The sequence below is a fragment of the Cynocephalus volans genome, chromosome 2 (assembly GCF_027409185.1).
Source record: "Cynocephalus volans isolate mCynVol1 chromosome 2, mCynVol1.pri, whole genome shotgun sequence".
NCBI lineage: Eukaryota > Metazoa > Chordata > Mammalia > Dermoptera > Cynocephalidae > Cynocephalus > Cynocephalus volans.
Genome location: NC_084461.1, coordinates 212,622,992 through 212,638,712, shown reverse-complemented (window position 1 = coordinate 212,638,712; position 15,721 = coordinate 212,622,992). Strand labels below are relative to the sequence as shown.

The 15,721-nt window shown below is 57.2% G+C and overlaps 1 protein-coding gene across 3 annotated transcripts; it reads right to left on the bottom strand.

Moving 5' to 3' along the window:
- Positions 1–1,549: 1,549 nt before the first annotated feature.
- Positions 1,550–10,092, bottom strand: NACAD (NAC alpha domain containing). 3 transcript variants are annotated; one of them, XM_063087262.1, is made up of 8 exons: positions 9,937–10,092; positions 3,202–7,200; positions 2,856–2,968; positions 2,701–2,772; positions 2,217–2,363; positions 1,978–2,115; positions 1,763–1,885; positions 1,550–1,640 (listed from the first exon to the last, which is right to left on the bottom strand). In XM_063087262.1, the coding sequence occupies exons 1-8, from the start codon at positions 10,001–10,003 to the stop codon at positions 1,626–1,628; spliced, it is 4,674 nt and encodes a 1,557-aa protein (XP_062943332.1). In that variant the 5' UTR covers positions 10,004–10,092; the 3' UTR covers positions 1,550–1,625. The 3 variants fall into 3 exon arrangements, with proteins under 3 accessions (XP_062943332.1, XP_062943333.1, XP_062943334.1); XM_063087263.1 differs by having other exon boundaries at positions 2,014–2,115; XM_063087264.1 differs by having other exon boundaries at positions 3,202–6,765.
- Between the last annotated feature and the right edge of the window lie 5,629 nt (positions 10,093–15,721).

Below are 15,721 nucleotides of genomic sequence, written 5' to 3'. Positions count from 1 at the left end.
CCCCAGTGTTGCAGGTGGTTTCCTCAAGAGCAAACCCTGCACCAGATAAGAAGCACCATCTTGGAGACCTTGTCTTGGAGCCCCAGGTCAGGGTCTTCAGAGGCCCACGGGGGCCTTGTGCTCCTCCGTCCCCTCCCCCTGAGCCCTGTCTCATCTTCTTCCCCATCCCCATTCCCAGTGAGTTCTCCCCAAGCATTGTTGGTCCCTGTCTGGCTTGTGACTTTCTGGCCCCAGTGACCTTTTCTTGGGATATGGAGAGGGGAGGGGAGGTGACCTGGGGTTGGGATGTCCTGGGCCTCTCCCACCACTGGAGAGTGGTCTCAGACCTGTTGAGAACCCCGAAGGCACATCCAGGAAGTCCCCAGGCTGAGGAGACTGGACGGTCACATCCCCCTCCTGCCCATACTGGGGGCCTGTGTCTTGGGTGGAGGGCTGCATGGCAGGACCAGGGTCTTCTCTGGTCCAGCCTGGGGAGGGAGGAGGCAGAGCCCCTGGGGCTCCGTGGATGCCCAAGCTGTGTCCAGGCCAAGCCAGGGGATCTGGAATGTCTCTCAGGGGCCCTCCTGAGCAAGGTGGACAGGTCCTTTTGGTATCACAGCTTCAGGACAGGAAGGGGCCTGGACAGTGTTTTGGGGGAGAATTTTTCTGCTGTCCTAGAGCTGGTCTTGGGACTTTAGACTAGAAAAAGCTGAGAAACTGTACATTGTTGATGCAGTCTCTATGTTTCTATGCCAGTGGTCCTGCTGGTAGCATCAGGCGGGGCTGAAGATACACCACAAAGTCTCCTGGGCCCGACCCCCACCAGAGTCTACCCTGTGCCCATGGGTCACAGTACCCCTACTCCATGCACAGATCAAGTATGGCCTTACATGGATCTCTGTGGAGAGTCACAGGAACCACACACCTGCCCCTCCAGGGCCCCCCATTCCTAACGTTCCCCCACTCTGCAGGTCACTGCTCTTTGCCTGCAGAGACAGTATAGGACATGGAGTAGATGGCCACTCGTAGCCAGATGTGGGCCTGAGGGGACACTAAGGAGCAATGAGGGGATGCCAGGGGGTGATGAGGGGACACCAGGGGAGATGAGGGGAATCCAGAGATGGATGAGGGCACACCAAGAGGCAATGAGAGGATGACAGGGGAAGATGAGGGGAAGCCAGAGATGGATGAGGGGACACCAGGGGGCGATGAAGGAACACCAGTGAGTTTGAGGGGACAGCAGAGATGGATGAAGGGACATCAGTGAACTTGGGATGCCAGAGAGCAATGAGGGTACATCAGGTGGCAATGAGGGGACACTACTGAGCTTGAGGGGACTCCAGGGAGTGATAAAGGGACACCACAGATGGATGAGGGGACTCCACCAAGCTTGATGGGATGCCAGAGGGTTATTAGGGGACGCCGGGGGCTGACAGGGGGACTCCAGAGATGAATGGATTCCATGGGGCAATGAGGGAATGCCACAAGGTGATGAGCGGACACAAGAGGGCAATGAAGGGACACCATAGGGGATTGAGAGGGCCCCAGAGGGCAGTGAGGGACACTCGGGAGCAGTGAAGGGCACTGCTTTATTGAGCAGCAGAGCTGAGGGAAGGGCAGGATGGACCCAGCTTCCTTGTCAGCAGTTACATCGTCAGTTCCTGTAGAAAAATGGAGAAAGAGTCATATTGGGGAAAGCCCTCCCCAGCAGAGTCAACAGCATGACCTCTCCAAGGCCCTTGGGAACAGCTGGGGCGTAGGGAAGAGGCAGGTGCTCTCTCACCATAATGGCATTGACAATGTCACTGTGGTTGTCCCTCAGGGCACGCACAGCCTTGGCCCTGGACACGTTGGCCTGGGCCATCACCAGCTCAATGTCACGCAGCTCCAGCCCTGCCTCATCCACCTGGATGGGGGGAACAGGGAGGTGGCTGGAGCTGCCTGAGGTGCCTAAGGCAGAGCCCACCCCCTCAGGGTCCTGGAGACCCTGGGCCTCACCTCCTCCTCCTCCTCCTCCTCGCACTCTGGCCTCACCCTGGGCCTGGGCGCTGACTCGGGGACTAGGGCTGAGGGCTCTGAGGGCACCTTGAACTTCTCGGCTGCAGCTTTGTGCACTTGCTGGGACAGGTCCTCGATCTGCAGCACGGGAATGGCCATGTCAGCAGAGCTTGTGCACTCCCCGTTTCTTGTCCTTCTGCCCCCCTATCCCCCAGGCCATGGCCAAGGGCAGGACAGACCTTGGCCTCACCGAAGACCACATAGGTGTCCGAGGCTGGGCTCTTGAAGACATCGGGCTTGGCAATGACAAAGAGGATGTTCTTGGACTTCTGGATGGTGATCCTGGTGACTCCCTGAATCTGCCGCAAGCCCAGCTTCGACATCGCCTGGGGCAGAGGGCAGAGGGGGGCTTAGACCTGGCATCAGGCAAGTTGGGGGAGGAAGGCTGCACAGTGCCTGGGAAGGCAAAGGCTCTGCCATTCCCCGTGACCTTGGGCGCTCAGTCCTTCCCCATGTGCAGTGGGGGCTGGCCTCAGTCTCAGGGCTCTCATGACATTCCAGCCTCAGCTGTTTAGGGGCAGGTGTGTGGGTTACTGCCATTGACCCACAGGCCACCCTACAGATGGGATTTCATTAGCCATAGGGTGTGAGGGATCTTGGTAAAGACACTCCCCTATGCAGACCGTTCCAGTCCTGGGGTCCCCAGGGGAGCCCCCAGCCCACCTTTCGGGCCTTCTTCTCACTGCGACTCTGCTTGGCTTTGGCGATGGTCTCCTCGCTGCCGCCTGTCGGGGCCTGGAGAGAGGTGAGAGCTGAGCACCCGTGGGTGGGGGTGTGGAGCCCTCCCAGAGGCCCACCCTCTCCCCTGGACCAGGAACCTGGGCTGGGCACTGGGTGGTCTGAGGTGCTGAGATGTCCTGCTCGTCCAGCTCAGCCGATGATTCCCCATGGCTCTCTGAGTGCTGGCCCGAGCCTGGGGCCCTCGTTGAGTCTGGGGAAGGGAAGAGTTGTGAGGACGGACAGCCTCTCACGTCTAGATGGGGGTTCAGGGGGCTGCCATATCCTGGCCAGAGAGAGCAGCACTGGCCCTCCACGGTAGAGTGTGAGGTCTGGGTCTGTCACGCTGCTGCCTTGGAGGTGTTCCAGCCCAGGACAGCAGGACCAGACATGGGGAGAAGTCCAGCTGGGCTGAGCCCAGGGCCCCCAACCTGCACACCCCCTTACCTTCCTCCAGGCTGTCCTCGTCCTCTTGCTGCTCGGGGGCGGGGAGCCCTTGAGGGCCAGGCGGGCTCTGGGTTCCAGAGCGAGGAGGCACTTGGCAGGGGGCTGACATCTGTGAGGCCAGGTCTTTGGCATCCTTGGGGGCCTCCTTGGGGATGAGGAGGGGGGAATGGGGCAAGAGGCTGACCCGCTGCCCAGCCCCCAGAGGCTGCATGGTTCCTGAGACAGCAGCAGTGGCCTGCTGGGCTCCTACCCGGGGCAGTGGGAGGCCCGGAGAGCCTGGGAGCTCCTTGTCCTCCATGGAGTCTTCTTGGGGATCCTGGCACAGGCAGAGGACTGGGGACCCCAAGGGGGGCGGGGCTACCCGGGCAAGAACACCAGGAGCAGGGGTGTCAGGACTTGGGAGCCTGTCCTGGGGTGAGCTGGGCAGGTTCCTGGCAGGGTTTTCTGGGGGCTGCAGTGGGGAGGGGCTGAGGACACTGGGTGCTGCCTGGGGCTGCTCTCCACTGCCCGGGCCTGGCACAGGCTCCGGCTGCCAGGAGGGTGGTGCAGATGTGGGGACAGGCTCTTCAGGGCAGCCCCTGTCTAGCCTGGATGCAGCCCCTGCTAAAGACGCTGGGCAGGAGCCCAGACCGGCCTCTGTGGCCACATCTGTGGGAAGCCCGGGTCCCACCATGGCCTCGCTGCTTAGGCCTCTTCCCTCCCCAGCTGGGCTCAGCGGCTGCACCTGGCTGACCTTGGGACAGGCAGTAGGATGTACCTTGAGAGCCTCTCCTGCACTTAGGGGCACTGATAGCTCGGGGCCTGCTCCCATCTGGTTCTCAGTCCCCAGGGCCTCCTCTGGGGCCGAGTGGGGCTCGGCCCTATCACCTGTGTGCACACTGGCTTTGAGACACGCTTCCTGCTCAAGCACAGAAAGGCCCTTGGCTACTTCCTCGCCAGTGCCAGAGGCAGGCTCAGGGGGATGGGCCACTTCCTCCCCAGAGTCAATGGTGGGCTCAGAGGGACGGGCCACTTCCTCCCCAGTGCCAGAAGTTGGCTCAGGGGGACAGGCTACTTCCTCCCCAGAGTCACAGGTGGGCTCAGGGGGATGGGCCACTTCCTTCCCAGTGCCAGAGGTGGACTCAGGGGGATGGGCCACTTCCTCCCCAGTGCCAGAGGTTGGCTCAGGGGGACAGGCCACTTCCTCTCCAGAGTCACAGGTGGGCTCAGGGGGACAGGCCACTTCCTCCCCAGTGCCAGAGGTAGACTCAGGGGGATGGGCCACTTCCTCCTCAGTGCCAGAGGTTGGCTCAGGGGGACGGGCCACTTCCTCTCCAGAGTCACAGGTGGGCTCAGGGGGATGGGCCACTTCCTCCCCAGTGCCAGAGCTGGACTCAGGGGGATGGGCCACTTCCTCCCCAGAGTCACAGGCAGGCTCAGGGGGACGGGCCACTTCCTCCCCAGTGCCAGAGGTGGACTCAGGGGGACGGGCCACTTCCTCCCCAGAGTCACAGGCGGGCTCAGGGGGACGGGCCACTTCCTCCCCAGAGTCACAGGCGGGCTCAGGGGGACGGGCCACTTCCTCCCCAGAGTCACAGGCGGGCTCAGGGGGACGGGCCACTTCCTCCCCAGAGTCACAGGCGGGCTCAGGGGGACGGGCCACTTCCTCCCCAGAGTCACAGGCGGGCTCAGGGGGACGGGCCACTTCCTCCCCAGAGTCACAGGCGGGCTCAGGGGGACGGGCCACTTCCTCCCCAGAGTCACAGGCGGGCTCAGGGGGACGGGCCACTTCCTCCCCAGAGTCACAGGCGGGCTCAGGGGGACGGGCCACTTCCTCCCCAGAGTCACAGGCGGGCTCAGGGGGACGGGCCACTTCCTCCCCAGAGTCACAGGCGGGCTCAGGGGGACGGGCCACTTCCTCCCCAGAGTCACAGGCGGGCTCAGGGGGACGGGCCACTTCCTCCCCAGAGTCACAGGCGGGCTCAGGGAGATTGGGGGCCACCATGCCCAAGGTGAGACCTGCATCTTCCCATGAAGCCTGAGGGGTCCCAGCTTCTGTGGCGGGCTGTGGGTCATCCTGGTAAACCTGGTCCATGGCTGGAGGCTCTGGGCCTCCAGGGAGGGCTGTGACTCTTTCCTCAGGTGCTGGCCTTAGTCCTAAGGCCACATTTACTTCCTGCAGAGCAAGGAAGGTTGAGGACACTGTCCCTGGGGAGCAGCTTGCTTCTGCCTGCAGGGCCTGAGGGATGGCAGCAGCTACAGGCTCCCAGCCTGAGGCAAGGCCCGGGTCTTGCAGGGACAGAGGTGCTGCCACAGCAGAGTCCTGGGGTAAGCCGAGAGCCCCTTCAGCCTGCTGAGGCACGGGCGTGGCCGCAGCCACAGGCTCTGGGCCTGAGGGGAGGCTGGGCCTTCCTTCCTCCTTCAGATTCTGAGGACAGCCCGGGCGTCTGTGGCTTGCTTCTTCCTGTGGAGTTGGAGGCATCTCTGCAGCGACAGGCCCTTGGCCTAACGTGGGGCCTGCACCCTCCTGGGAGGGCTGAGGCATTGCCCCAGCAGCAGGCGCCTGTCCAGCGGGTGAGTCCACTTCTTCCTCCCCAGCCTGGGGGGCCACCCTGGTAGCTGCCTCCATCTGGAGGCCTGGGGCTGCCTGCAGACCGTGAGGGGTCACAGTTGCAGTGGACTCCTGGCCTAAAGCGAGGCCCTCTTCTGTTCTGTCCACGACTGGTTCCCGGCTTTGGCTGAAATGGGCCTCTCCCTCTGAGACCTGAGGAATGGCCTCCTCTGGGCCCCAGGACACGGCCCCCTCCCGAGCCTGCGGTCCCTCAGCCCCGTTGCCGCGCTTCTCCTCTGTCTTCTGGATGTCCTGGAGCAGGGCGGTGGGCTGGGCGTGGGGCTCCCCACTGTACAGCCGCTCATCGTCCGCCCCCGCGTAGGAGGCCGAGTCTGAGTCAGAGGAGGCCGCCGAGGTGTCATCCCGGAATGCGAAAGCCTCGTCCACGCCCTCCACGATGGACAGGTCAGACAGTGACTGCAGAAAGGACGCGGACGTGCTGTCCTCTTCACCCTCCCCGGCCAGGTCCCCATCTGGGGTGGGAGCCGCTGCCTTCACCTCCTCCTCCTGGGGCAGTGGTGTCACCTCCACCTCCTCCACCTGGAAGATGAGGCTGCCCCGGAAGGGCAGGAGGGCTGCGGGGATCATTGGGTCATTGGCCAGGAAGTCCAGGTCGAAGAAGTGACCTTCCTGGTCCCAGGAAGAGCCACTGTCTGCTGAGAGGCTGGACTCGGAGGAGGGGGGTCCGGCAGGGTGCAGCTCTCCTTCATCCGCCACCGACCCTGGTGGGGAGAGGCCCCAGCCTGAGGGGAAGTCCAGCCCTTCGGCTGGAGTCAACAGGCTGAGGGAGCAGGACGGTGATGAGGCCCAGCTGTCCCCATCGGCTGTGATGTAGGAGCCGGAGGGCGAGGCGGGTGGTGAGTCCAGCGACTCAGCCTCTGAGTCTCTTGTGTCCCTGTGGGGCCCGTGGCCAGGGAGCAGGGCATAGGTGGTCTTGGTGGGGGTGGAGGGAGGCGTGAAGTAGGAATCAGGCTCTGGGGGAGGGGAAGGCACAGGAGGATTACCCTGAGAACACAACTCGGGGGGTGGGTGCAAGCCGGGGTGCCCACCCTCCTGGTCCCTGAGCGCTGGCCGGGCTGCCCTGGGCGATGAGGAGGCCTGGCACGTCTCCTCACCCATCACAATCCGAGGCTCCAGGGTGGCTGGGAGAGGAGCCTCGGAGGGCAGAGCTTCGGGGGGCAGGCCCTCAGGGAGCAGCACTGGGCTCGGGCCACCCTCTGCCGGGTCTGCCCAGGCTGAGGGGGCCCCTCCAGGCCCTGCATCCCAGCTGGCTCCCTCAGGCTGGGGCCGGGTGCCTGGCTTGCCAGGCAGGAACGTGAGGGCCAGGGGGCTGGGCCTTGGGGTCAGGGCATGGGGCTCCCGCTGGTCCCCTCTTGGGATGGTGGCAGCAGCTGCATCACAGGAGAGATCTGTGGAGACAGAGAAGGACATGAGGCTCCTGTGGATGTGCCTCGGAGGTATGGGCTGGGCCAGGTGGGGAGCTGAGCTTGCGACGGGGGAGATGGGTTTCCACAGAGGAGAGCTGGTTGGGGGAAGCAGGAGAGAAAGAAGAGCCCTTGTGAATGGTGTCTGAGGGAGAATTTCCAGGAGTTTTGACAGCAGAGTGGCTAACAGCAGCTTTGTGGAAAAGGGGTTTGTGCGGAGCGTTGCTCTGTGTTATAAACGAATGGCCCAGCAGCTTTTCTCAGGGACGCTAGCAAATATGCAACTAGTACTTCTATCTCTTTTCGAAGACCGGCTTGCTGTTTCTCTTGCACATAACCGACATGCTTCAGCTGGGCTTGGCAGGAGAGACTGGCAACTGGAATCTGCTGGGTGGCACCACCCCTTCCATGACCTCCCATTAGAAGGACCATGTGAGATGGGCAGGGGCCCACACACAGTGCAGCTTTGGAACATTCCAGGTCTCATTCCTGCTGTAAAGTGGAGGTCTTGCCTCTTTGGCCCTTCTCTCACCTATCCTTGCTGCCTACACTTGAGGCCAGCCAGCCAGGGTTTTACCAGGGCTCTGCCCCTGACCCTGCTCCTCTCCTTGGCACAGGGAGAAGGGGAAGCCAGGGGCCACCACATATAGCCAGGTTTCTGGAGAATGCAGATGGAAGTGTCCCACTGAGGCTGAGTTGGAGCATCTGGCCAGAAGGGTAGTGGTGAGCAGTGATGGTGACCATGGAGCCCAGTGAGAGCACAGGACAGCTGAGGGAGGGCAGCAGCAGCCTCTGGCCAAGTCCTCTCCATGGTGGCAGCCACCCCTTGGGTGAGTGCCAGGTCCTTCCCTGGAGCTCCCATCCTGCCTTGTGGCCCTTCTCTGGGCCCATGGTGCCCCCTACCCCCACCCCCAGGCCAGGCTTCACCATGAGGAGGCTAAACCTCTATGGGCTGACACCTCCAGCTGATATGTGCATGGATCAGAAAGTACTTACTGGACTTAGGACAGTGGAAGAAAACCCCTCCATAGTTGCACCACACCACCTGGCTGTGGTTTTCTGCCTCCCACTCTCATACTGACCAGCATTTTATCCCAGGTGAGATCATACTACACATTTGGTTTTAAATCTTGCTGTTCTCAACGTTCTCTCGAGTGCTTTTCTGTGTGCTCCAAATGCTCACAGTCTCATTTTAAACGGCCCTGTGACGTCCCCTTCCTCACCTGGACCAAGGCTAAGGACACCTCTGTTTGAAGCATCTGTTGAAGGCCCTCCTACTTCCCCTAGAGCCCAGGCCAGGTCCTGCCCAAGAGATTGGGGGTGCAGGGAGGGGCAGCGTGCAGGAGCTGTTTTCCAGGGTGCAGACACCTGCCCAGTGATTCCTGCTATACCATGCTCAGCGGTGAAAAGGACATTTTCTGCACCTTGGCTTCCTCGTCTGCAAAGCAGAATATCAGCCAGGATTAGAGGTGCAGAGGAAGAAGAGGATAGCCCCCTTGCCTGGCTGCCCTATCCTCCCCCAGCAACTTCAAGGCCCTTGGATCTCAGCCACCAGCTGGTACTCATTACTAGAGGGCTACACTGCTGGGGTGCTGGGGCAGCCAGAAGGTCCGGGAGAAGGGGGTCCTTTGGGTCCACTGGGGCATGCCTGATACCAGGAGTGGGTGTGGCTGATAGAGTGTCACTGGTTACCCCCAGGCTAAGCTCTTAGCACTGGGCCCTGACGTGGCCTCAGGGCCGGGAAACAGCAGAGCTGGGCCAAGGTTAGAGAGGAAGAGAAACCAAAGGTCGAAGGTTTTTTGTGACTCATTCAAGGTCACCAAGCAAGCCAGAACAGAGCCAGCACAAGACTGTGGGTCTGGAGAGTCCTGGTCTGCACTGCCTGCCTCCTATCCAGAGCAGCGGTGGCAGACTATGCTACTTCTTGGCCAGGCCCTGGGACCCAGCACTGGTCCCATCCTCAAGTGATTTTTCGCCCACAGCAAGGTGCCCTTGGCCCTATCCGAGCCCTCTCTCCAGGCAGGGGCCATCCAGGCGCTGATATTTCCAGCCCCAGGTGGACCTCATCAACTTCCACCAACATTTGCTGACCCAGCCTCTCCAGGGACGCCAGTGGTTTGCACACGCCGCGGGGGGTGGGGAGTGGGGGACACTGCTGGCCAGGCCACCTCCCCCAGGGCCTCCCACCTTCCAACCCAACTCGGCCTTTTCTCCCACAAGTCGGCCAGCCCTCCGTCTGGACGTCCCCAGACTCCAGCAGTCCGGTCCTCCCTCCTTAGCCGTGAGCAGTCGCTGGCTCTGGGCAGCCTGGGATGCAGCTGAGGACCCTCCTGGTGGCGACGGATGGGCTGGGCCCCCTGCCTCCGGAACCCACCGCCTTCGGTCCAGAGCGGCTCGTCCCCGCCAGGCCTGCAGTTCCACGCAGACAATGGGGCGCGGCCAGGAGCACACAGAACCCTACGACCCCTTGGGTCAGAGGCCAAGGGCACAGGCCCCCGCATCGCTTCTGCCTGGCGGAGGACACTCCCTGCGCCACCCTCCCCCCGCCCTTCCCCGCAGTTCTGAGTTGGGGGGGCAGGGTTCAGGTGGAGGGCAGGGCGCGTAAAGGACCAGGGAGGGGATGGCAAGGGCGGCGGGATGGAGAAACGAGAGGGACCGAGAGAGAAGCGGGGCCGGAGAAGAGAGCGGCCGGCGGAGGGGAAGGAGCGACAGCGGCCTCACCTGTGCGGGGCGCGGGCCCGCCGGCCTCGGGCAGCAGCAGCTCCGCGCGGGCGGCCTCCCCGGGCATGTCCTGGTCGTGCGCCCGCCCGTCCCTCCTCCGTCAGTCTGTCTGTCCGTCCGCGCCGCCGCCCCGCGGAGCCTGCGCGGCCGCCGCCCCTCGGCCCGGATGGGGGGAGTGGGTGACGTCAGCCCCGCCCCGAGTGAGCGTGCGCAGGCGCGCCCGGCGGTGCGCAGCGTCGGGGTCCCCCGCCCCACCGCGCTCCACCGGGCCGTGCGCGGGTCCGAGGGGGCGGGGGCGACTGCGCCAGGCCCCACCTTTCCCGCAGCATTCCAACTTACGAGGGAGGGGTTAGGGCCTATTGGAGGCTGGCTCTCCGCCCCCGCACCAAGGTGGCGTCACCCCTTAGCTGGGAAGAGAACCCGGGGTGAGGGGGCCTGGGGTGCACGCACTCCCCTCCTTCTGCTGACCAGGCAGAGGGCGTGGGGAGCCCAGGAAAGGGAGGGGGCCCCACCCGGCTCGATGTCTCCATCTGAAAGGTGAGCTGGAGCCGCAGCTCCAGAGTGATTGGTTGGTCCTCGCAGTCGTCGGTCTCCATGGTAACCGCCTCCTGTCACCATGGCAACCAGAGATAGAGCCGGCTGGGGCTCAGCAGGCAAGGCGGCCTCAGACGAGTTCCCGGGCGGGCTGGGTATCCGAGGCTCTCCGCAACTCGATCGTCTGCACCCCACCCCTCAGGTCTATAGGCAGTGGAAGGAAAAGGGAAGAAACGCGCCTCCCTCCATTCCTGGCAGCCACCTCTGTCACACCTCCCAAGAAGAAGCCCGCCCCTTGGCTTTCCTGAAATGCGCTCTTGCTTCCACAGAGGCCGGCTGCACCACCCTGATTCACTTAGCCCCCTCCGCTCCGCTTCTCGTCTCCCCTCCCTTCCACTCCCCGTTCCAGGCACCAGGAGAGGGATGAATGAGACATTGTCATCACCCCTGAGGTGGGTGGGGGGAATCAGAGCAGCCATTGTCATGGGAAGGGAGGGAGCTTCCAAAGTCCTCAGTCTTCTGCTGGTTTTACCAGCTAGTTCATGAAGCTAGGGGCTGCCCTCCGACTCCCCCAGACCTGCCTCAAGGCCCAGTGCCACATACCTGGCTGCCTGCTGGGCATCTCTCCCCACTGGACTCCGGGCAGCAGACCCACCACGCCCAAACCTAAGCCCAGAATCCTCCTGCAGAAGTGCCGGACCCTGCATCCCTCTCAGTTGCCAGAAGCCCATCCATCTGGTTGTGGATCCTCTCTTCCTCCTGTCCTTCACAACCTCCGCTTACAGACCTTCATCTTCACCGCCCAAGCATTTCTAAGTTGTCCCCTCCTGTGAGCCTTCTCCCATTGTCTTAACTGAATCCTTCTAACCCCACTGCTCTGACAGCTGCCTTCCATTTTGCCAACACCACTTACTTTTCAGAAACCAAAAGTCCTTCAGTAGGGCCTGAGGGGCTTCCAATCTGAACAAGACGGCCTGGGCTTGTCTCTCTGCTCCTGCAAAGTACACCTATAAATCCAGGAAATAAGAGAAAACTAAAATAGAACTCTCAAGGACGAAAAGGGGAGCTGGTGAGGGACCCCTGGGCTGGATGAACAGCACAGCAGCAGAGCATCTTATGACCTCCCCACCCAACAGAGGAAGGAGACCCAGGCCTGGCATTTCTTGATCTGCATCCTACCAACAGGAGGACCAGGTGGTCTTGTTCATCCACATATAGAACTGAAGTCCTGACAACACCAGCCGAGCCTGGCAGAATTGGTAAGGGGGACTGATGGGAGGCACACTGTCTCTACTGAGGCTGAGACTCCCTCATCCCACCCAGAGCCTCCTCCAGGGTGGGGGCACTGGCAATGGCATCCCACAACAGAAGCTATCACTCGAGAATAAAGGAGAAATAAGGGGCTGACCAATTAGCTCAGTTGGTTAGAGTGTCGTGTTATAACACCAAGGTCCAGCGTTCAGATCCCTGTACCAGCCAGCTGCCCCCCACCCCGCCGCCAAAAAGGATGAAGGAGAAATAAAGATTCTCAAATGAAGGAAAACTAAAGGAATTGGTCACTAGCGGACCTACACCTATAGAATAGTAGAAGTAGAAGTTCTTCTAACAGAAAGGAAATGATAAAAGAATGAATATTGAAGCATAAGGAAGAAAGAACAATGGAAAAAGCAGGAATATGGATAAATACAACAGGCAATCCTCATGAGTTTTCTGGAGCATATGAGCATATCTGATGACTGAAACAAATTATAAAACCACCTGATACTCAAGACAGTATTTACAAGTAGAGAAGGTAAAGGGACTAAAATGGAAATAGAGTTTCCACACTTCACTCAAAATGGTAAAACAGAGGGCCTGCTCGTGGCTCACTTGGGAGAGTGCGGTGCTGATAACACCAAGGCCACGGGTTCGGATCCCTATATAGGGATGGCCGGTTAGCTCACCTGGGTGAGCGTGGTGCTGACAACACCAAGTCAAGGGTTAAGATCCCCTTACTGGTCATCTTTTAAAAAAACACCAAAAACAAAAACAAAATAATACCAAATGAAAGAAGCCAGTCACAAAATATCACATCCTGTATGATTCCATTTATATGAAAGTTCAGAATAGGGAAATTTACAGACATAGAATAGTGGTTAAGGCTGGGTGGTCGGGAAGGTGGGAAGATGAGGGGACACGGAGGTGTTAACTAAAGGGTACATGGTTTCTTTACGAGGTAATAAAAATGAAAATTCATTGTGGTGATGATTATACATATCCACGTCGAGACTAAAAACCATTGAATTATACATTTTAAATGGGTGAATTGTATGGCATGTAAATTATTTTAATAAAGCTGTTAGAAATAAAAAAGATAAAGGGCATACAGATTGGAAAAGGAGAAAAATATCCTCATTTGCAGAGGACGTGACTGTCTACATAGGAAATCCAAAAGGAAAAGAAAAAATGCATAAAACTAATAAGGGAGTATAGCAAAGTCACACAAAAATCAACCCCACTCTATATACTAACGATGAACACGTTAATACAAAAATTAAGAATACAATTACAGTCACTCCAAAAAACATGAGAAATACTTTAGGTGTACATTTAATACAACAAAAACCACAGAATGCTGATGAAAGCAATCAAAGACCTAAATAAACAGACATACTATGATCACGGATTGGAAGATTTGACACAGTAAAAATGTTGAATCTGGGCCAGCCCGTGGCTCACTCAGGAGAGTGCGGTGCTGATAACACCGAGGCCCCGGGTTCGGATCCCATATAGGGATGGCCGGTTGGCTCATTGGGTGAGCATGGTGCTGACAACACCAAGTCAAGGGTTAAGATCCCCTTACCGGTCATCTTTAAAAAAAAAAAAAAAAAAAAATGTTGAATCTTTCCAAATTGACCTGTAGGTTTAATGGAATTCCTATTAAAATCTCAGTAGGTTTTTTTTGTAGACATAGAACAGATTATTCAAAAATTTACTTGGTAAGGCAAAGGAACTAGAATAGCTGAACTAATTTTGAAAAATAAAGTAGGACCTGCTCACTTTAACCAATACTAAGGCCTACATTATAGCTACAGTAACCAAGAACATGAAATATTGGCACAGGAACAGTTAACACAAATTAATGGCACACAACACACAAAAAAACCCCAGAAATAGACCCACATAAGTATGTCCAGTTGATTTTATTTATTTTTGTATTTTTGTTTTGTTTTGGCAGCTGGCCTGTATGGGGATCTGAACCCTCAATCTTAATGTAATCAACACTGCGCTCTAACCAACTGAACTAACCAGCCAGTTCCCAAGTGACTTTTTAGTATAAGAGCAAGCCAATGGGAGAGGACAGGCTTCTCAACAAATGGTTCTGAAGCAATTGGGCATCTGGAAGGCAAAAACAAACAAAAAACCCTCAATTTAAGACTCACAAAAATCATGCAAAATCTATCCTCAAAATGGATCATGGACTTAAATGTAAAATATAAAAACACTTCAAAGTTCAGGACCAAAGGTTAGGCAAAGAAGTTTTAGACTTAACACCAAAAGTATGACCATAAAAATTGATAAACTGGACTTCATCAAACTTTAAAACTTATGCTCTGCAAAAGACCTTAACAGGATGAAAAAAGTTAGACTGGGAGAAAATATTTGCAAATCACATTTCTGACAAAAGACTGGCATCTAGAATATATAGAAAAAACTCTCAAAACTAATAAAAAAGCAAACAATCTATAACACGTGCAAAAGACATGAAGAGACATTTCGTGAGGATAGATTGCAAATAAATATCAATTTATCAGAGATACCAGGATGTTCATTATCACCAGCCATTGGGGAAGTGCAACTTAAAACCATGAGATGTCACTACACACCTATAAAAATTACTAAAATAAACAAAAAATAAACACCTCCAAATGTTGGTGAGGATGTGGAGGAACTAGGTCCCTCTTACACTGCTGGTGGGAATGTGAAATGGTACAGCCACTCTAGAAAACATCTCGATAGCTTCTAAAAAAAAACTCAACACATAAAATCCCTATGACCTGGCAGTTGCACTCCTGGGCATATTTATCCCAGAGAAGTGAAAACTTACACAAAAATCTGGACAGATTTTATGGCCACTTTATAAGTAATAGTAAAAAACAACTCAGATGCATTCCAATGGGTAAGTGGATAAACAGGTGAGTGTTATAGCCACACCATGGAATAAAGAGCAGCAGAGGTCCAACTGCAATGAAAAAGAATGAACTATTGGTGCATCCCACAACTTGAATGAGAATTCAGATTCTCAGAGAATTCTGCCAAGTGAAGAAACCCAATTCTCAAAGTCCACATCCTTTGATTTCCTTTATGTAACATTCTTAGAATGACAAAGTACTAGAAAAGGTGAAGACTCATGGTTACCAGTGGTTATGGACAAGGGGGAGGTGTTGAGTATAAAGGGCAAGGTGAGGGGTCCTAGTGGGAATGGAGATGTTCTCAAGCTTGACTTCTGTTCATATCCGTGTCGGGGTGTGACCCTGCACCCGAGTTCTACTGCTGAGGGAATCAGTGGATTGTTTCTCACAACTGCATGGGCAGCCAAGATTATGTCAAAATAACTCAGTGGCCCCAAGTGGTGGACAGGACGAGTTTTTATTTCCTCAGTACCTTACATACAAGGCCCTCCCTGGCCTCGTCCCTGCAATGTTACTTCCCTTTGGAATGCTCCTCCACCTTCAGAAAGCCACTCTGGCTGCTCCTCCACCCTCTCCCTCCAACTGTTAGGGACCACTCCTTTGGTGACCTGCATTCTGCTCACCTGTGCTCTACGGCTCCCTGTGCTGCTGGCACAAAGCCACCCTAATGCCTGAGTGGCCAGGCTGCAAGCATAGCAGGGACTAGTCTTGCTCTTTTTGGGGGAATGGCTTCAGGTGGAGAGCTGAGGGGCGAGAAGACTAGTCTCCTTTGCTCTCAGCTGCTAACTGCTCCCCCCAGCCTCCCACGCACATTGTTGGAGGCAACTCACAGTTCTGACTCCCTTTACTCAGTTCTGCCAGCAGGAGTCTGATGAGATTGGAAGGGCAAAACCCTGTTGCTTTTCAGCATCTGGCAGGGAAGAGGCCCCTGGGCCAACTCTGGCTAGGTGGTAATGACAGCAGCAGCAGGATCTGGCCAGGTGGTAGTGACAACAGCAGAGTCTGGCTCCTAGCCCTGCAGTGTCAGCTGAGGCAGCTCTTCTCTCCCAGAGCCAGTACTTCCCAGGTGCCCATCCCTC

Coding starts and splice junctions, on each gene's coding strand:
- NACAD (XM_063087262.1), bottom strand. CDS start 10,003: ATGCCCGGGGAGGCCGCCCGCGCGGAGCTGCTGCTGCCCGAGGCCGGC. Junction 7,201..9,936: donor CGGGCCCGCGCCCCGCACAG/GTGAGGCCGCTG, acceptor CTGTCTCCACAG/ATCTCTCCTGTGATGCAGCT. Junction 2,364..2,700: donor GTGAGAAGAAGGCCCGAAAG/GTGGGCTGGGGG, acceptor CCTCTGCCCCAG/GCGATGTCGAAGCTGGGCTT.